This window comes from Leopardus geoffroyi, chromosome B4 (assembly GCF_018350155.1).
Source record: "Leopardus geoffroyi isolate Oge1 chromosome B4, O.geoffroyi_Oge1_pat1.0, whole genome shotgun sequence".
In the NCBI taxonomy this organism is placed as follows: domain Eukaryota; kingdom Metazoa; phylum Chordata; class Mammalia; order Carnivora; family Felidae; genus Leopardus; species Leopardus geoffroyi.
In genome coordinates, this window is record NC_059341.1 from 54,648,803 (window position 1) to 54,669,962 (window position 21,160).

Genomic DNA, 21,160 nt, shown 5'->3' on the forward strand with positions numbered 1-21,160 from the left:
GGTGGCTCAGTAGGTTGAGCTTCCCACTCTTGGTTTAGGCTCAGGTAATGATCTCATGGTTCCTGAGTTTGAGACCCTTGCAGGGCTTTGAGCTGATAGTGTGGAGCCTGCTTGGGATTCTCTTTCTCTGCCCTTCCTCCATGTGTGTGCATGCACACACAAGCGCACATTTTCTCTCTCTCCTAAAATAAATGAATAAGTAAACTTAAAAAAAATAAAAATAGAACTACCATATGACCCAGTAATTGTTTTATTAGATATTTTCTTAAATAAGCTCTATAGCCAATATGAGGCTCAAACTCACTACCCTGAAATCAAGAGCCTCATGCTATACTGACTGAGCCAGCCAGGTGCTCAGCACCCCCTCAATACTGGATATTTAACCAGTGAAAACACTTTTTCAAGTTTCTTTTAATAATAACTTTTTATTTTTATTATTTTTTAAAAGTTCATTTATTTTGAGAAAGAGAGCTAGCACAAGCAGGGAAGGGGCAGAGAGAGAGAGAGAATCCCAAGGAAGTTCCACACTGTCAGCTCAGAGCCCAAGCAGGGCTTGATTTCAGGGATGGTGAGATCAGGATGTGAGATCATGATCTCAGCCAAAATCAAGAGTCAGAAGCTTAACCAACTGAGCCATCCAGGTGCTCCTTTAATAATATTTTTTTTAAAAGTCAGTAAGCAGCTATTCACACAATTGAAAAGTATACAAGTTAAAAAAAAGAGCAAGACACTTCCTTCACTCCACCATAAATACAGACTGCCATTAGTATTCCTCCACCAACATCTCATGGGAGCCCCAGCTTTCCATGTGCTTAATAGTACTCTCCATTATTGTTCAGGGGACCACACCACATTCAGATGTGGTGATATCAAAACAAATATGTACTGGTACTTCTGAGTTCTATCTCTAAAGTTTTGGCCCTGACTTAAGTGGGATTAAGTAACCAGGCTGTGCTGGATCCCATAGGCGAAGTACATGACAAACCCAATCAGCATCCAGACACCAAATTGGGCCCAGGTGCCAGCTGACATCTGCATCATAAGGTAAACATTCACAAAGATGCTCAGTAGTGGGACAAGAGGCAGAGCAGGGACCTTAAAATGAAGGGGACTGGAGTTCTGTGGCTGTCTCCAGATGACCCCAGTGATCCCAGTGATGAGCACCACGAGCACCACAACCACTGAAATCCACACTGGGTCTCCAGAAAGCAGAACTGGCCAATGGGCCAACATGAAGCACAGAAGAATGAGCAGCAGAACAAGCAGTGAGGAGCAAACATAGACAACCCGGCCAGAGAGCGGAGTGGGGGTGGAGCTGCTTGTGAAAAGTAGTCCCTGTAGAGTCAGCCTCTCTGCTGCAGGTAAATTCTGCTGCTGCACCTCTGCTTCATTTTCCTCAGTCCTCCTATCAGGCTGATACCTGACAATGAGAACACAAAAAGCTACCAGGAAATAAGATATCAGGGTCCCAGTTGAACTGAGGTCCATAAGATCGGTAAGTCCAAAGAAAAATACCATGATCGCTGCAGTAATGCCAAATATCATATCAGCCACAACGGAGGTGTATGTGCCAGTATGGATCTTGGCAAGGACAGGGAACAGGAGGCCATCCTGTGCCATCATGTATATTACCAGACGTATGGGGGATATAAAGTCATAGAAAATGCCGGGAAAACTACAGAGAAATCCCAAAGCTACAACATGGTAAGCAGGGGTCCAACCAATATGAAGAAACACCTCAGGCAAGGTGCTCCCAGTTTTAAGGTGGTAGTAAGGCACCATAAGTGTAAGTGCCGCAGAGACACCAAAATACCCCAAAAAGCAGAGGAACAGTGAAATCATAATGCCCATTGGGATGGAACGCTGGGGATTCTGGGTTTCCTTGATTTTGGTAACAATAATGCTGAAACCTATAAATGCATAGAAACAGGTAGCCGATCCACGGAGAATCCCCTGGAAACCAAAAGGCACAAATCCTCCAGAGCCCAGAGGGCCCAAGCCAGAGGTGTCATTGAGTCCAGCCTTTGCGTAGTCCTCTTCTGTGAGATTCCAGTTGTGCAGGTCCCCCTTAATGAAGCCAGAGATGATGACAAAACTGAGAAGCAAAAGTTTCACCAATGTCATCACTTTGGTAACCAGGAAGAACCCACAAAATTTCAGATATTGAATTTCCATAAGACAAAACAGAACCACAAAGTAGCCTAGCTTGTCTCCAAGGACTTGGGAAACACTCTGTGAGACGCTCTCATGCAGGGTCTGAGAGATCTGCTTCCCAAACAGGTTGTCAAAAGTTAAGGTCCAGGCCTGAATCACAGTGGCTACACAAGCAACATAGGAGAGGATGAGGTTCCAGCCAACGATGAAAGCCCAGAGTTCACCTATAGTGACAAAGGTGTAGAGATATGCAGATCCAGAATGGGGAACCCGAGCACTAAACTCAGCATAGCATAGCCCAGCAAATACAGAAGACAGGCCAGCCACCAAGAAGCTAATCACTATAGATGGTCCTGCTTGATTGCTGACCACCTCACCAGCCAGGACATACACACCTGCACCAATTATGCGGCCTACACCCAGGGCCACTAAATCCAGAGTGTTCAGTCTTCTGTTAGATTCCAACTTTTGCTCTTCTTCCTCCAGTGTACGTCTGCATACCAGCTTTAGACCAAATCTGTGAAGAGTCTGGCACAGCATTCTAGCTGGAATTGAAGAGAAGTCTAGGAGGCTGAGTTAAGGAGAGTTGGGTTGGAGCTGCCGAGTTCCTTTGTTCAGGTTTCAAATCTGGTGCTTCCTATTTCATCTGGTATATTCAATCCCTCCATAATGCCTAAATGAACAACAAATATTTACTGAACAATGGTGTTAACCAACCAAACAAAGCTCAGAAATCCCATGTCACTCTTCACAGCCCAAATATCACAGAAACTGACACCAAAAGACATTAAACAAAAATTAACCCCGCTTTCTCCCCAGAAAAAGAGTCAAATAACTTCCAACATTCTCCGTTTTTACACACCACATGAGTGTAATCCCGCTGGGTTCAGCTAACTCATATAGCTTCATGTACTAATTTAGGTGTAGGACACAACAGGGCATGAATATATTGTGCAATAATTCACATGCAGGGTATGTATGCAGTGCTTGAGCATGAACTATGACACATTAATTCATGGACAAAAGGGCCTTTTGCAATGATAGAACCATTTTCTTTAATATCAGATTAATTTAAAATAGATATATTAGCCCCCTTGTCTTAAAACCCTTAGCCACAAAATTAGCTAGCTAAGATCAGATGTCATTTTGGCCCCTTTCTTCTCATTCTGCATCTTCCATTTAGCTGTACCTATGGCAAAGAATATACAGTCCAACTCTTCACTTTACCCACCTAGGCCCAAGGGGGCGCTGTGAAAAGACAGGAAAAGTGAGAAAGGGGCAAGGTTTTCATAACTACATGCAAAAAGGAGAGCAACGGGCTATCTGGTAAGAAAACACTGGAGAAATGGGTGCAGCAGCCAACCAAAAGTCCGTTACTAAGTAGGGAGAAGAGCCAGAAAGGCCATTTTGTGAATTCTGATATTCAATAAACCTCACCCAAAGCAACCAAACAAAATTCACTACAGTTTTTGTGTCCACAATTATGAGATTGTGATGGGCAGGGAGAAGATAAGTCACCTACCTCAGTAGCTCACAACCCAAACAATTCCTTCTGTCTCCTGGCTCTCTGGGTTCCAGGAGAGAAGGTGAGCTCACTTCTGCAGCCAGTCTCTCCTCCCTGACAACACTGTGCTCTATAAAGACCTTGCACCATCTGTGATGTCAGCTGCCAACAGCCTGGAGAATCTGCTTTGATTTGTGAGCTTGCATTAAATCACTCACTTTTGGGGCACCTTGGTGGCTCAGTCTGTTAAGCCTCTAGCTGTTTCTGCTCAGGCCCTGATCTCAGTGTTCCTGCTTTGGGCTCTGCTCTGAGTGCGGAACCTACTTGGAATTCATTCTCTCCTCTCTCTCTCTCTCTCTCTCTCTCTCTCTCTCTCTCAAAAAAAAAATTAATAAACTAAAAAAAACCCATTAACTTGTAACTCACTGTTAATTTTTCATAAGTAGTTATTTTTAATTCACTAAAATCATTGTCTGTTTTCTTAATGAAGGAACACTTCATGTGGTTCCTCCTTCACCTTCCTCCCCTGCTGCTATTCAAATGGCCCCCTCCTCAAGGGTTTGGATGAACAATTCACAGCAATGTCCCAGAAATGAGTAGTGGAAAACAGATAAAACAAGGTCATTCAGCCCCCACTCTCCTCACTACACAGGCTTTGGTTTTGAAGGAACTTTAGGAAATGTTGTCAGAGGTTTTTAAAGAAATAAAGATGAAGTCAAAATTAATGTTTTCTCTACAGATGATCAAAAGAAGCCCTGGGGTACAGGTCAGACCTTCTGTCTACAAATCCATCTAGACTCCTTATTTGCCACCCACCAGTTCCAATGTTGTGATTTACCAACCAGCATGTGAGATAGATAAGGAGAATCCATTCTTTTTTTAATTTTTTTTAATGTTTATTTATTTTTGAGAGAGACAGAGACAGGATGTGAGTGGGTTAGGGGCATAGAGAGAAGGAGACACAGAATCCGAAGCAGGCTCCAGGCTCCGAGCTGTCAGTGCAGAGTCCGAAAAGGGGCTCGAGCCCACGAACTGTGAGATCATGACCTGAGCCAAGTAGGATGTTTAACCAACTGAGCCACCAAGGATCCCTGCAGGAGAATCAATTCTTAACTCATGGAATATTTCTACCCCGTGAATGTGATTGGCATGTTCTCCACCCATCCCCAGGTTTCAAACCCTTCTGTGGTTCCCACTGTGCTTCCTGCAATGTCCTTCCTTCCTTCATCATCTGACCTATGCTTGTTTCTACAGCATCATATCCTGCTCAGTTCCTTCTCCAGCTGTGAAACCCTACACTCACCCTGTTCTTCTGTCTCTAATGTCCTCTTGTCCCTCCACTTCTCATTCAGTTCCCAGCTCAGAAGTTACTTTGCCAGGAAGCCTCCCCTGACACTTATACTGCCCTTCCTATGTGCTCTCATTGCACATGGGCTTCCCCCATGTGCCATTTATCCTAATGTAGCAAAATTCCAGGACAGCTGCCTGTCTCCTCCATCAGACTGTGGGTTGGGTGCTCAATAAATATTTGTAGAAAAATGTACAAACTGATAAGAGAAACTCAAAAGAGCACATAATCCAGAATTCCTAGCTACTTGACTTTGAGATACATAATTTGTAGCCAAGAAACCTTTATAAACCTGGTTCAGGGAAAATATAAATGGTATTATCTTTCCTGTAGAAGGCAAGCAAAATGAAAAGTGAAGGGAAAACCAGCTAATGAAACCTTGACTGCACATAATTCATGGCAGGTACAAGCCACACAGAGTGACAAAGAATTGTTTGCCTTTGAGGACTCTTGATTTAAACATATCAGGCTGAGTTGAGTTATAGGCATCCAGAACACCACAGTCAAAGAAGCTCTACTTTTTTGAAGGCATCATGCTCAGGTCCTATAATCTGGGTGGGATGTCCTAAGGCAGAGATTCTCACTTTGGGGGACAGAGGGAGGCATAACAAAGACACCTGGGGACATTTTCAAACTTCATACCCTCTCCCTCTGGAGATTCTTGTCCACTAGCACTGTACTTCTCATGACTGGTCTCAACCACCCAACTGAAAAGAAATTGTCCTCAATTTCAAAGCAAAGAGATTGTAAAAGCTTCTTTCACAAGAAGGAAGCACAGTTTGGTAGTTAGGAGTAAAGTCTCTGCAGATAGATGGTTGAAGTTCATGTCACAACTCAACCACATAACAGGTGACTCTGGACAATTAGTTCAAGTCTTGGGGCTTCAGTTTCCACAAAAGCCAAATGAGGATGAGAGTAAATACCTCATAGAGGTGTGGTGAGTAAGTGAAATGATACCTATAAAATACTTATCTCAGTACCTGGCAAACAATATGGACTTAATATAATCTATCTAATATTTAATGTTTAGATCTGATCCAGTAAAAATCAGTTAGTGTTTATAAACGTCTAGCCTTAAAATCATCCAGTAAGCCTTGAGGCTGTTGACTATCCTTAATGAAACAATGAAAATAGTTTTACTCCATATAATTTTTCTTGAAATGCTAAGGGTTCTAATTATACACCCTCATAAATGCTACCATCACAATAATCACAATCATCATCTTTGCCTATGAGTACCTCAGTCAGAAATCATAAAGTAGATTTACAGACAGCAACTTGGGTATACCTCAGAAACAATGTTAGGTAGCACCACGCGCATTTATAAAACATTTATGTACATTTATGAAACAGCCAAAAAATGCTGTATATTTGTCACAGGTACAATGCATCTGTTAAAGATGCCATGTTATTCCTCTGCTCAAATCCTTCCACTGGTTTCCATTTTTATTCAGAGTATAAGAAAAAGTCTGCATTTCCATTGGTCTACAAAGTCCTATAGTATTTGTCACTGACACAGCTACCTCTCAGCCTGTTTCTTTCTCTTCTCACTCATTTTACTCTAGCTTCTGTCCTCCTAAACATTCTGGCCTCCTAACTTACAGGCAAGACTCCACCTCAAGGTCTTTGTATTTTCTTTTTCCCTATAACTGCACCACTTCTACCCCAGATATCCACATGGTTGCTCCCTTCACTGCATTTGGTAGAATAACATGTTTGTAATACAGTCTTCCTTAATCACCCCATAAAAACTGTACTCCACTTCTAAGCATCCATAAAATGCAACTTTCCCCCTGCCCTTTTTTTCCCATAGCACTTACTTAAATACTTACAGTAGGTAAGATACTGTATTCTTACTTATTTACTTGTTCATGATTTGTTTCACTCCCATAGAATGTAAGCTGCATGAAAACAGGATGTTTTTAGGAGGGGGTAGAAATTATATATATTTTTTAAATTTATTGTTAAGTTAGTCATAATACAGTGTAGTCTTGGTTTCAGGAGTAGTTCCCATGGTTCCTCATTTACCTACAATGCCCAGTGCTCATCCCAACAAGTGCCTTCTTCAATGTCCATCATCCACCTCCCCAACTCCCCTTCCTCCCCATGCCCATCAACCCTGTTTGTTCTGTGTATTTAAGAATCTCTTATGCTTGTCTCCTCTATGTTTTTAATTTATTTTTCCTTGCCTTTCCCTATAGTCTTGTGTTAAGTTTTTCAAATTCCACATATGAGTGAAATCATATGATATCTGTCTTTCTCTGACTTATTTCTTTTAGCATAATACCCTTCAGTTACGTCCACATTGTTGTAAATGGCAAGATTTCATTATTTTTCATCACCAAGTAGTATTCCATTGTATATATATACCACATCTTCTTTATCCATTTATCAATTGATGGACATTTAGACTCTTTCCATACTTTGACTATTATTGATAGTGCTGCTATAAACATGGGGATATATGTGCCCCTATGAATCAGCACTCCTGTTTTCTTTGGATAATTTCCATGTACTGCTATTGCTGGGTTGTAAGGTAATTCTATTTTTAATTTTTTGAGGAACCTCCACACTGATTTCCAGAGTGGCTTCACCAGTTTGCATTCTCACCAACACTGTAAGAGAGTTCCCCTTTCTCCATATCCTTGCCAACATCTGTTGTTTCCTGAGTTGCTAATTTTAGCCACTCTGAGCATTGTGAGGTGGTATCTCAATAAGGTTTTGATTTTTATTTCCCTGATAATGAGCAATGTTGAGTATCTTTTCATGTGTCTGTTGGCCATCTGGATGTCTTATTTGGAAAAGTGTATGTTCATGTTTTCTGACCATTTTTTTTTCCACTGGATTATTTGTTTTTTAGGTGTTGAGTATGGTAAGTTCTTTATAGATTTTTGATGCTAACCCTTTATCTGATATGCCATTTGCAAATAACTTCTCCCATTTTTTCAGTTTCCTTTTAGTTTTGCTGATTGTTTTGTTTTCTGTGCAGACTTTTTTTTTTATCTTGATGAAGTCCCAATAGTTCATTTTTGCTTTTATTTCCATTGTCTCTGAAACATTTCAAGTAAGCATTTGCTGCAGTCAAGGTCAAAGACGTTGCTGCCTGTTTTCTCTTCTAGGATTTTGATGGTTTTCTGCATCACATTTAGGCCTTTCATCCATTTTGAGTATATTTTTGAGTATGGTGTAAGAAAGCGGTCCAGGTTCATTCTTCTGCATGTCACTGTCAAGTTCTCCCAGCACCATTTGTTGAAGAGACTGTCTTTTTTCCATTGGATACTCTTTCCTGCTTTGTCAAAGATTAGTTGGCCATATATTTGTGGGTCTGTTTCTGGGTTCTCTATTCTATTCCATTGGTATGTGTCTGGTTTTTTTGTGTGTGTGTGTGTGTGTGTGTGTGTGTGTGTGTGTCAATACCATACTGTCTTGATGATTACAGCTTTGTAATCAGGCTAAAGTCTGGGATTGTGATGTCTCCAGCTTTGGTTTTCATTTTCAACATTACTTTGGCTATTCGGGGTCTTTTGTGGTTCCATACAAATTTTAGGATTGTTTTTTCTAGCTCTGTGAACAATGCTGGTGCTAGTTTGATTGGGATTGCATTGGATGAATAGATTGCTTTGGGTAGCAATGATATTTTAACAATATTTTTTCTTCCAATCCATGAGCATGAAATGTTTTTTTCTCCACTTTTTTGTGTCTTCTACAATTTCTTTCATGAGCTTTCTCTAGTTTTTAGCATACAGATCTTTTACCTCTTTGGTTAGGCTTGCTCCTAGGTATTTTATGATTCTTGGTGCAATTGTAAATGGGATCAATTCTTTGATATCTCTTTCTGTTGTTTCATTATTGGTATATAGAAATACAACCAATTTCTGTACATTGATTTTTGTATCCTGCGACTTTGCTGAATTCATGTATTGGTCCTAGCAGTTTTTTTGGTGGAGTCTTTTGGGTTTCCATGTAGATTATCACATCATGTGCAAAAAGTGGAATTTTGAATTCTTTTTTGCCAGTATGGATTCCTTTTATTTCATTTAGTTTTCTGATTGCTGAAGTTAGGATATCCAATACTGTGTTAAACAACAATGCTGAGAGTAGACATCCCTGTCCTTTTCTGATATCAGGGGGAAAGCTGTCAGTTTTTCCCCACTAAGGATTGTATTAGCTGTGGGCCTTTCATATATGGCTTTTATGATGTTAAGGTATTATCCTTTTATCCTGACTTTCTTGATGGTTTTTATTAGGAAAGGAGGCTGTATTTTGTTAAATTCTGTCTTCTGAATCTGTTGACAGGATCATATGGTTCTTATCCTTTCTTCTACTAATATGATGTATCACGTTGTTTGATTTGTGAGTATTGGGCCAGCCCTGCAGCCCAGAAATGAATCCCACTTGATCATGGTGAATGATTCTTTTAATATACTGTTGAATTCAATTTGTTGGTATTTTGTTGATAATTTTTGCATATATCTTCCTCAGGGATATTGGCCTGTAATGCTCCTTTTTAGTGGGGTCTTTTGTTTGGGAATCAAGGTAATGCTGGCTTCATATAATGAGTCTGGAAGCTTTCCTTCCATTTCTATTTCATGGAATGTCTTGAGAAGGATAGGTACTAACTCTGTTTTAAATGTCTGGTAGAATTCCCCTGGGAAGTTATCTGGCCTAGGGCTCTTATTTGTTGGGAGATTTTTGATAACCAATTCAATTTCTTCACTAGTTATGGGTCTGTTCAAGTTTTCTATTTCTTCCAGTTTGAGTTTTGGTAGTGTGTGGGTGTCTAGGAATTTGTCCACTTCTTCCAGATTGTCCAGTTTATTGGCATAAAGTTTTTCTTTTCCCTTTTTTTTTAATATGAAATTTATTGTCAAATTGGTTTCCATACAACACCCAATGCTAATCCCAACAGGTGCCACCCTCAGTGCCCATCAGCACCCCCACCTCCCATCAACCCTCAGTTTATTCTCAGTTTTTAAGAGTCTCTTACGGTTTGGCACTCTCTCTCTCTCTGTAACTTTTTTTTCTTCCCCTCCCACATGGTCTTCTGCTAAGTTTCTCAGGATCCACATAAGAGTGAAAACACATGGTATCTGTCTTTCTCTGTATGACTTATTTCATTTAGCATAACACTCTCCAGTTCCATCCACATTGCTACAAAAGGCCATATTTCATTCTTTCTCATTGCCAACTATATTCCATTGTGTATATAAACCACAATTTCTTTATCCATTCATCAGTTGGACATTTCAGCTCTTTCCATAATTTGGCTATTGCTGAAAGTGTTGCTATAATTGGGGTACAAGTGCCCCTATGCATCAGTACTCCTGTATCCCTTGGGTAAATTCCTAGCAGTGCTATTGCTGGATCATAGGGTAGATCTATTTTTAATTTTTTGAGGAACCTCCACACTGTTTTCCAGAGTGGCTGCACCAATTTGCATTCCCACCAACAGTGCAAGAGGGTTCCTGTTTCTCCACATCCTCTCCAGCATCTAAAGTCTCCTGGTTTGTTCATTTTAACCACTCTGACTGGCGTGAGGTGGTATCTGAGTGTGGTTTTGATTTGTATTTCCCTCATGAGGAGTGACATTGAGCATATTTTCATATGCCTGTTGGTCATCTGGATGTCTTCTTTAGAGAAGTGTCTATTCATGTTTTCTGCCCATTTCTTCACTGGATTATTTGTTTTTTGGGTGTGGAGTTTGGTGAGTTCTTTGTAGATTTTTGGATACTAGCCTTTTGTCCGATATGCCATTTGCAAACATCTTTTCCCATTCCGTTGGTTGCCTTTTAGTTTTGTTGATTGTTTCCTTTGCAGTGCAGAAGCTTTTTATCTTCATGAGGTCCCAATAGTTCATTTTTGTTTTTAATTCCCTTGCCTTTGGAGATGTGTCAAATAAGAAATTGCTGCGGCTGAGGTCAGATAGGTTTTTTTCCTGCTTTCTCCTCTAGGGTTTTGATGGTTTACTGTCTTACATTCAGATCCTTTTTCCATTTTGAGTTAATTTTTGTGAATGGTGTAAGAAAGTGGTCTAGTTTCATCCTTCTGCATGTTGCTGTCCAGTTCCCCCAGCACCATTTGTTACAGAGACTGTCTTTTTTCCATTGGATCTTCTTTCCTGCTTTGTCAAAGATTAGTTGGCCATATTTTGTGGGTCCAAATCTGGAGTCTCTATTTTATTCCATTGGTCTATGTGTCTGTTTTTGTGCCAATACCATGCTGTCTTGATGATTACAGCATTGTAGTAGAGGCTAAAGTCTGGGATTGTGATGTCTCCCACTTTGGTCTTCTTCTTCAATATTACTTTGGCTATTCGAGGTCTTTTCTGGTTCCATGCAAATTTTAGGATTGCTTCTTCTGGCTTCAAGAAGAATGCTGGTGCAATTTTGATTGGGATTGGCAGGAAAAAGTCTGGAAAACCTCCAAAAGCAGGGAGGTTAAAGAACACCCTACTAAATAATTAAAGGGTCAACCAGGCAATTAGAGAAGAAATTAAAAAATATATGGAAACAAATGAAAATACCACAATCCAAACGCTTTGGGATACAGGGAAGGCAGTCCTGAGAGGAAAATACATTGCAATCCAGGCCTAGCTCAAGAAACAAGAAAAAATCCCAAATTCAAAATCTAACAGCACACCTAAAGGAAATAGAAGCAGAACAGCAAAGACACCCCAAACCCAGCACAAGAAGAGAAATAATAAAGATCAGAGCAGAAATAAACAATATAGAATCTAAAAAAAAAAAAACTGTAGAGCAGATCAACGAAACCAAGAGTTGGTTTTTTGAAAACTAAACAAAATGGATAAACCTCTACCCAGGCTTCTCAAAAAGAAAAGGGAGATGATCCAAATTGATAAAATCATGAATGAAAATGGAATTATTACAACCAATCCCTCAGAAATACAAGCAATTATCAGGGAATACTATGAAAAATTATATGCCAACAAACTGGACAACCTGGAAGAAATGGACAAAATCCTAAGCACCCACACATTTTCAAAACTCAATCAGGAAGAAATAGAAAATTTGAGCAGACCCATAACCAGTGAAGAAATTGAATCAGTTATCAAAATCTCCCAACAAGTAAGAGTCCAGGACCAGATGGCTTCCCTGGGGAATTCTACCAGACATTTAAAGCAGAAATAATTCCTATCCTTCTCAAGCTGTTCCAAAAAATATAAAGGGAAGGAAAACTTCCAGATTCATTCTCTGAAGCCAGCATTACTTTGTTTCCTAAACCAGAGACCCAGCAAAAAAAGAGAACTACAGGCCAATATCCCTGATGAATATGGATGCAAAAATTCTCAATAAGATACTAGCAAATTGAATTCAACAGCATATAAAAAGAATTATACACCATGATCAAGTGGGATTCATTCCTGGGCTGCAGGGCTGGTTCAACATTTGTAAATCAATCAACGTGATACATCACATTAATAAAAGAAAAGAACCATATGATCTTGTCAATCGATGCAGAAAAAGCATTTGACAAAATTCAGCATTCTTTCTTAATAAAAACCCTGAAGAAGAAGGCTAATAAGACTGATAAATTATTATTTTTCAAGTTCTCAAAGTTTCAGAGAAGTTGACTTTAAATGCACCAACTCCAGATATTATAGCAATCCTTTGAATCCAAACACATCTCCTTCTTGATCCCAAAATACTTAGTTCTCTCATCCTCCTTAGAATACTACAAACAATGAAAACTGCAGAGCCTATCAAACCACTGTCTCCCAAACAAACAAGCATAAAACATTTTGGGTAGCTGAGCTTCCCCAAAGTTTCTGAACTGTTAATCAGCCCTGAAACTCTGGTAGGGGCAGTCTGAGATACAAGAGTGGAGGCTTTGATTTCAGGACAAGAGCTTTAAATAACAGTAAGTGTGGTACATGTGTACACCACACTTCCACAGTGGAAATAGTTCAGAATATGTACAAAAATGTAAACAGAACAAAAGTAACCATGAACACTGGCTGAGTCTGATATACAAGGGTAGCAAAAATTAATTTACAAAACCAATGAAAAATGGAATCTTCCCATTTTCCTTTTCTGTTTGTGCCTTCTCTAGAAGTCTATGTCCAATCATGTTCCTTCATTAATTCGTTCAGCAAATTTATTGATTCCATTTATTCAGGACTGCAGATAAAGCGAATAAAAACACAAACATCCCTTCAGTCAAGTTGCTCACCTTCCTGCAGTAGGAAGCAAACAATAAACAAATAAATAATTTGCATATATATTGTGAAGGATTTTCAATCAATGTTTCATGGAAAAGGAAAGCAAGAAAAGGTTAGGATGCACTCTGAGTGGGTGTTGTGATTATAAAATGTGTGCTCCAAGACAGCCTTTGCACTGTTTTGCAACTGTCACCAACATCATCTCCAGAATTTCTTCATCTTCCTTAGCTGAAATTCTTTACCCATTAACCAGTAACTCCCCATTATTTCTTCCCCACAGTCCCTGGAAATCACCATCTAGTTCTGTCTCTGAATTTGACCACTCTGGGCATCTCATAATGTGGAATCATAAAATATTGTACTGTCTTTTGATAACCAACTTATTTCACTTAGCATGTCTTCAAGGTTCATCCATGTTGTAGCATTTGTCAGAATGTTCTTTCTCTTAAGGCTGAATGATATTCCATTGTGTATGTATCCCACATCTTGTTTATCCATTTGTCCACTGATGGGCATTGTTTCACCTTTGGTTGTTGTGAATAATGTTGCTATGAATATGGGTGTAAAAATGTCTCTTTGAGTCCCTGCTTTAAATTTCTTGGGATATATACCCAAAAAGTGGGATTGCTGGATCATTTGGTAATTTTATATGTAATTTTTTGAGAAATTATCATACTATTTTTCAGTGGCTGCACCATTTCACATTCCCACCAGCAATGAACAAGCTCTACATACTCTCCAACACTCATTATCTTCTTCTTCCTCTTCTTCTTCTTCTTCTTCTTCTTCTTCTTCTTCTTCTTCTTCTTCTTCTTCATAGCAGCCATCCTAATAGGTGTTAAATGGTATATGGCTTTTTCTTAGGAATAGCAAAAAGGCCTGTGGGACCAGGACAAAGTGAGTGAGGGGGAAGCAGTAGGGGATGAGGTCAGAGAGAAAGCAGAAAGTCAGACCCTTTATGTAGATTCTAAGAGTTACCATGAGGAGTTCAGCTGTTCCTCTGGGTGTGATGGAAACCCTCAAAACACAGTTTCACATGCTGCCATTTAGACACTTAGCACCTTGTCCACACTACCCTTATATGTAATATGATCCTATGGTTTGCAAATACTGCATGTCCAGGGCCAGCCTCTTGCCATACTCCCTGGTCCACCCTCCTTGTCCACAGCAGAACTCTAAACAGAGATCCTCTCAGCTTTCACTCTGATTTACCCAACAGCCATCAGACAGTGCTGCCCTTGAAGCAGGAAAAAGCCACATTTTTCCTCATCACTACATTGTAGCAGATAGCTGAAATGTGAGTCCTCACTATGCTCCTTCTGTAAAATGACACTTTCTCAAGTCTTAAAAAGACTCTCTCACACACACACACGCGTGCGCGCGTGCACATGCATACACACACACACACACAAACTCTCGACCAGACCTGCAGTTTCCTGCTCTCTGTTAGGTTTAAACTTCTAAGATTGTATTCCCAAGTGTTTGTTTTCACTGTTCTGCTACTTACCCCAACTCAACCTTTTCTGTGGCTCTTGCTTGAACAGGACAAGTCTTTCCCCAAACATGCAAACATTACTGGCATTAAAATAAGCCCTCACACAGACTTTTCCCTCTCTACCCAGAACGTGCTCTTTCCAAACCCTTTTCAACATGATCCTCCTTCTGGAAGCTTCTCTCATCATACCTATAGATAGATATCTAATCTCTCCAGGATGCTTTCCTTGCCCCATGCTCTCCCCTTATTAATATCCAGTAGCATAACTCACTGGCCTTGAACTTTGCCCTGGGTGGACACCCAGTTAGGGAAAAGAGTAGGAGTAATTGGTGGTGAAGTGTTGCCGAGGAGCAGAGCTTCACCTGATGACACTTTCAGCTTGCCTTTCCTTCCCCAGCTGAAGGCTGAGGTACAAAGAGTTAAGTTAATTTGCCACAGCTATGGAAGTACTCCAGGATCTACAGCCCAGTTTGGTGATATCAGAGATCTGACACAAGAACTGAGGTCCAAGTCTCTTTCACCACAACAAAATGAAAGTACAAAGGAAGTAACTAAAGTAATCTGGGATAAAGTTTAATATCTGTGACATTTATGATTTTCTCCACTGTCACCCTATTAATGTGTGACAACTGAACAGATAACACAGAGTTTTATTACTTTAAATGCTTTACTTTATTTGGAAAATAAGTCACCTAATGCATTGGCACGAAGCAACATAACATGATACTCAAACTGCAATAAGTACATTTAAGCCTAGTCTGCAGAAGGGAGGAGTGAGATAAGATTCAATTGACTATATGGTGTTTAGAATAGGATTACACTAGTAGAGAAGTATACTTGAGAATAGAGAAGTATCCATGAAATGCACTTCTATTTTCTGGAATTTTCTGGATATGCTACCATTTTTCCTGTACTGTCTGTAAAAAAGTACACAGATGGGTTCAGTGTACTTTGGGTTTGTTCTAAAGTGAGAGATTGGATGGTCCCCCAAGTAGAAGCCTCAAAAAGCTTCTAAGTGAAAAGACTGGATTCAATCTATTAAAGATCAGATTTTAAATCAGTGTAAATGATTCCAAAGAAAAATTCCAAATTAGAAAATTCAGGCACCACAGTGATTTGTCATACAAAAGAATCAAGCAAAGGCAGTATTTTTTGTCTCCCCAAATTATCAACACCACCACCATTAACCACCATTATGCCAAAACATTACACACACTGAGGCACCTGGGTGGCTCAGTCGGTTAAGCATCTGACTTCGGCTCAGGTCATGATCTCACAGTTCGTGGGTTCAAGCCCTGCAACAGGCTCTGTGCTGACAGCACAGAGCCTGAAGCCTGCTTTGAATTCCGTGTCTCCCTCTCTCTGTTCCTCCCCCATTTTCTCTCTCTCTCTCTCTCTCCCAAAAATAAAGATTAAATTTTTTAAAACAATGAACATTTAAATCATTACACACACAGTTATACACAATGCAAGACAATGGTGACATATATGGAATTCCCTCCTTCAGGAACTTATAATTAAGAGAATCTCATGAACCTCATCCCCACCTGCCAAAATAAGGAAAAGATGAATACACTATGAACCAAGAAGGGTAGTCCTGAATCAGAAATGGACAATCAAGGCAAGGCATGTCAAGATCCCAGATGGCAGTGGGTTGATGGAATGTAAGAGTAGTAAAGACCTCATTTTCCATTGTTAGCAACACTAGTGAGTATTTTCTGTGCACTGTGGGTCAGCCTGAGAAGGCTTTGTGGAAGATGGGGAATTTCCATTGTGTGTAATGTTTCCCAAGAAAACATCAGTTCAAGCTACATCTTCAGCTTGGACCATGATCCAATAAATAGAACTTTTTTAGGCTTTCCTTCCATACTTGTCCCACCAAAAATACAAAACAAACTCCACCAGACCTAGAATCAGTAAATCCAGTTTGCCCAACTAGAAACATCCAGGTAAATATTTGCTACAGATATGGATACAGATCTAGGTACTAAGATATAATATAAAAAAATAACAATAATTCTCATTCTTATTCTGTGCAGAAAGGAAAAGAGAGACAAACCACTGCAGTAGTAAGAAATGTGAAACTACTTCCTGGGGAAAGAGAAGTAAAGGTCAGATAGCTTCCATGAAAGGTTGGAAAGAAAGGTGAAGTAACCAAATTCAGTTCATACTAAAATATATATATATATATATATATATATATATATATATATATATATATATATATATATCTCCAAAGTTATGTCCCAGAAGTCTTCAGAGAACAGTCTCCCCAAACTGATCACCTACCAGGCATCCTCCCACCTATAATCTTTCTTTGCACTGCATTTTGTTTGCATGTTATTTGGAAAAAGACTTTGTCTACCTTTCTAAAATAAAAACCTCATAGGGTAGAATCTGCTTCATGTTCTCTCAATAAGGCTAGAAACCCTAATTCTGCAAGTAAATATTACTAAGTGCAACCAAGATTTGAACTTGAAGGCATAGCAGCCCCCAAACTGTCTGTTCTTTAGACTAAGGGGAAACACAGCCACCTCCTCCAACATGTCTACCTACCTTACCACCCCAACACTACACCACTCTGATCCCATAGCAGTCTGGCAGAGGCTGAATTCCAAGTCAGTGAAAACCCACCCTGATGCCTACCAACACACACCAGAACAACTCTATGTAGACCAAATCCATCCACACAAGATGTGGACCAAAATCTATGTAGATGTAGATCAAAACATTTCTGCTTCCTTCCCACAATACCTATGGAGTCCCTGCTTCATACACACACTACACTAGAATCATGGCACCGTTATTTGGGTAAACAATCAGGCAGCCAGACTTCTCTAGAGGCTATATAGATTCCATATAATCTAGTATCATCCCAGGATAGTTGTGAACGAGATAGACTTTTTTAAGCACTCTAGGGTAACTTCAAAAAATACATAGTTAAATGCAATGTTCCTGATTCATGATTTGACACATTTTCAGGTTTAGTTTTAGTCAGAATCCACTTATGGAAATTCTTAACATTTCTATAACACCAATATGACAAGTCAGAAAGCCTGAGCTTCTGCTTCTAGAGATCTTCAGAAACTAGATGGGCTACCAGAAAGAATCTGAATTAGAATTTCCAAACAGGAATCAGAAAGAAATCTGGGAAAAGCTGGGAAGGGTGTGCACTTAAGGGATTAGAAAGTGATGTGATATATTGATGTCAATAGTGAAAATCAATTTCTTTTCCACTTCCCCCTAGGATTCTCTACTCACTTTTATCAACCCCGAATCATGTCTACACAGAACACCTAATAAAAGTCGACAGGGGAAGGGCACCTGGGTGCCTCAGTCAGTCAAGTGTCCAACTCTTGATTTAGTTCACTGCCTGATTCCAGAGTCATGGGATTAACCCTGACTTGGACTCTGCACTTAGTGTGGAGCCATCTTAATTCTCTCTTTCTCTCTCTCTGCCCCTTGCCCCCCACTGCTCTCTGTTTCTCTAAAATAAAAAATAAAATAAAATGAAAATTTAAAAAGTATTCAGGAGAAAGTATTAGAGGAAATACATATGCCTGTCCACCTTATTTTCCAAACCACAACTGTAATGTAGCATGGATTTTATCTACAATAAAGACTGATCCAAACGCATTTAATTTTTTTAATGTTTATTTTATTTTTGAGAGAGAGAGAGAGAGAGAGAGAGAGAGAGCATGAGAGGGGGAGGGGCAGAGAGAGAGGGAGACACAAAATCTAAAGTAGGCTCCAGGCTCTGAGCTGTCAGCACAGAGCCGGATGTGGGGCTTAAACCCATGAACCATGAGATCATGACCTGAGCCAAAGTCGGAGACACCCAGGTATTCCCAAACTCATTTTCCCTAGAAGTCTTGGTAAACAGCTTTGTTTTGCCCCCAACTACTTCCTCTTCTTTTCCTTGTAAGCACAGAATCTAGATCCATCCAGTCGTCCAATGCGTCACTATCTCCACTTTTACACTTACAGTTGTGAGCGGTCAGAGAAAATCGCTCCTTCCTCCACATACCTCCTCCTAATATCCACCCTCAGTAATACAGTACACACAAGCTGGCTTAGGAAAGGCTATCTCTCTTGTTATCTTCTTTCATATATTTAAATGTGTCCTTTTGTCCTTTCGTGTTAAGGACTCAGCTGTGTCTTTCTCTCTGTCCTCTCTCACCAGAGTATTCTTGGTTCCTTCATAGACCCACACTGTCAACATCTCCCCTGGAATGTTAATTTGCGTTGGTTTGGTTTGGTTTTGTGCTAGGAAAGATACCAGATCATCTGAGTTATATGAAAGTTGTATCATGCCTAAAAGTCCTGAGATCTTATCCAAATATATATCAACATGACTTCTCCGCCAATACCCATCTGCCTCACCTCACCCCACCTCAGACAGCATAATCTACAACAAAGATCCATTGCCACCACTTTTTAAGGGACACTCTTTATCCCTGTTTCCTAATTCTTTTTTAGGATTAGTGCTTTGAGATTTCTACAATAATAAAATAAAAAGAGGATAAACCAAAAGAATACAATCCAAAAATCGTATTTTTCAATGTTGAATGTACTTGGTGACAGAAATTGACCTTTCCACATGATTTTGCTTAAACTAAGGTTATAATGGATCTGTCTTCTGTAAACACATAACAGGTATCACTTGATAATGGAGAGACATTGCCCAAGAACTGCTAGAGGGCAAGAGAAAGATAATCTGGAAATCAACATTTGCCACAAATATCAATAAAAAATGTGCCATGCATGGGTAAGTGTTGTTTGGGCTTCTGGTGTTGGTATATTGCCCACAGTGTACATGGCAGTAGGGAAGGGGGAGGATGGAGAACAGTTTAGGACTCCAAGGACATTTAAGATTAAAGAGTTTTGGGGTACTTGGGTGGCTCATCAGTTGAGCATCCAACTTGTGGTTTTGGCTCATGTCATGATCTCAAGATTCAGAGTCATGAGTTCAGACTCCACACTATTAGTGTCGAGAGTGCTTGGGATTCTTTCTCACTCCCTCTCTGCCCCTCCCCTACTTGCACATATACGTGCACATGTTCTCTCTCTCAAAATAAACCTTAAGAGAAGAAAGAGTTAAAAAATAAACTTATAGTGTTGCAAATATGTTTTGTGATAACAGAAAACTGCCTCTTGGAGACCCAATGTTTTAAAGATCACTAGGCAGCCACACCCCAGGGGAACTTGGTAATCTTTCCTCTTACAGCCTGACCTGGCCTATAATCAATTCCCACCACAACTTTTTTATATTAGATAAGAAAGGCAGAACATACCTTCAAAACTGTAAAAATATATATTTAGCTCCTTAAGCAAGAAGGAAGAAGACCCTCAAACCCTCTCTAGTGATGGTGGACCACCTTATCAAACTGGATGTGCTATTCTGCAAAGTTTAAACCAATGACCTTCCTATGAAGAAATGACACAGACACTTTCAGAACCTGAAGTGAGAAAGTGTGGCAAACATGAAGGAGGAAGCAAAGCCAGGTGGAAAAATGTTCATTCATTCAAGGAACATGTGTAAGCATCTATGTGCCAGGCCCTGTGGGAAAGACAAAGACGAATAAAGCAAACTCTGCACCAGGTCAGAAAGGAAGGGCCAGAAGGAGGGCAGGGCAAAGAGGTGGGAAGAACACTGGAGGAGAAACACCAAGTAATAACCTCCCCTAACTCAAATTTTCCTCAGCAGAGCTGAGAACATTTATGGTCTGGAGGAGAACAGAACGTAGGCCTCCAAATCACTCCAACCCCAGTAAACCACACCTGCCCTTCCCAAACTCACGGGCCTGTGGTATGCACCCCCTAATTCAAAGTCTAGCTATGGTGCCACAAAATACCCTCTGCTCAAACTCCACAGAGCTTGGACAGCCAGCTACAACCCAAGCCCAGGCTTCCTCTGCTCTGGCTCTGTCTCAGTTTTCTTGCCAACTTTATAAACAGGAGAAATCACTTACCAATGGGCTTTTTCTCCCTCAGAGGAGAAACGCCTGTGAAGAAAATGCAACTCAAACCCAGAGACAGGGAAGGAACTTGGCCAAGCAGAGTCAGTACTTGGAGTGGAGCTTAGTGAGGCCCTCAGAGAATTAAGGACCTTGGGAGGCGGGGCCCTTGGGAGGAGGAGCCCTTGGAAGGCTGAGAGCTAGGAAGCCTGGGTGTCAGGGAGTTGGGGTCATAGCAGGACAGGGGCATCCAAAGGGTAGGAAAGGATGAGGGAGGTAGATTACCAGGACTTCTGGAGGAAAGCTTGAGGTGGGCAATGGAAGACTAGTGGATGAAGAGGTGGATTGAGGGCTAAAATGGGATTTTGTTGGAGACTTTTTTGACAGAAAAAAAATCTGAATTTAGAAGTAAATAAGCTTTTCAGGGTCCTGGGCATGGAGGAGATCCTGGTTGGCAGGAAAAGATTGCGGGGAGCCAGGCGGAGCCAGCCTGTGGTGATTTGGAGGTCAGTCCCAGATCCAG

The 21,160-nt window shown here is 40.3% G+C and overlaps 1 protein-coding gene across 1 annotated transcript; it reads right to left on the reverse strand.

Annotated features, from left to right (window-relative positions):
• Positions 1-624: 624 nt before the first annotated feature.
• On the reverse strand, positions 625-20,800 carry LOC123591076 (cationic amino acid transporter 3-like). Its single transcript, XM_045464849.1, has 3 exons — positions 20,653-20,800; positions 19,975-20,058; positions 625-2,827 (listed from the first exon to the last, which is right to left on the reverse strand). Exon 3 carries the CDS (start codon positions 2,692-2,694, stop codon positions 937-939), a length of 1,758 nt encoding a protein of 585 aa, XP_045320805.1. The 5' UTR covers positions 2,695-2,827; positions 19,975-20,058; positions 20,653-20,800; the 3' UTR covers positions 625-936.
• Between the last annotated feature and the right edge of the window lie 360 nt (positions 20,801-21,160).

Bases quoted from the DNA above. Each gene is read 5' to 3' on its own strand.
- LOC123591076 (XM_045464849.1), bottom strand. From the start codon at position 2,694: ATGCTGTGCCAGACTCTTCACAGATTTGGTCTAAAGCTGGTATGCAGA.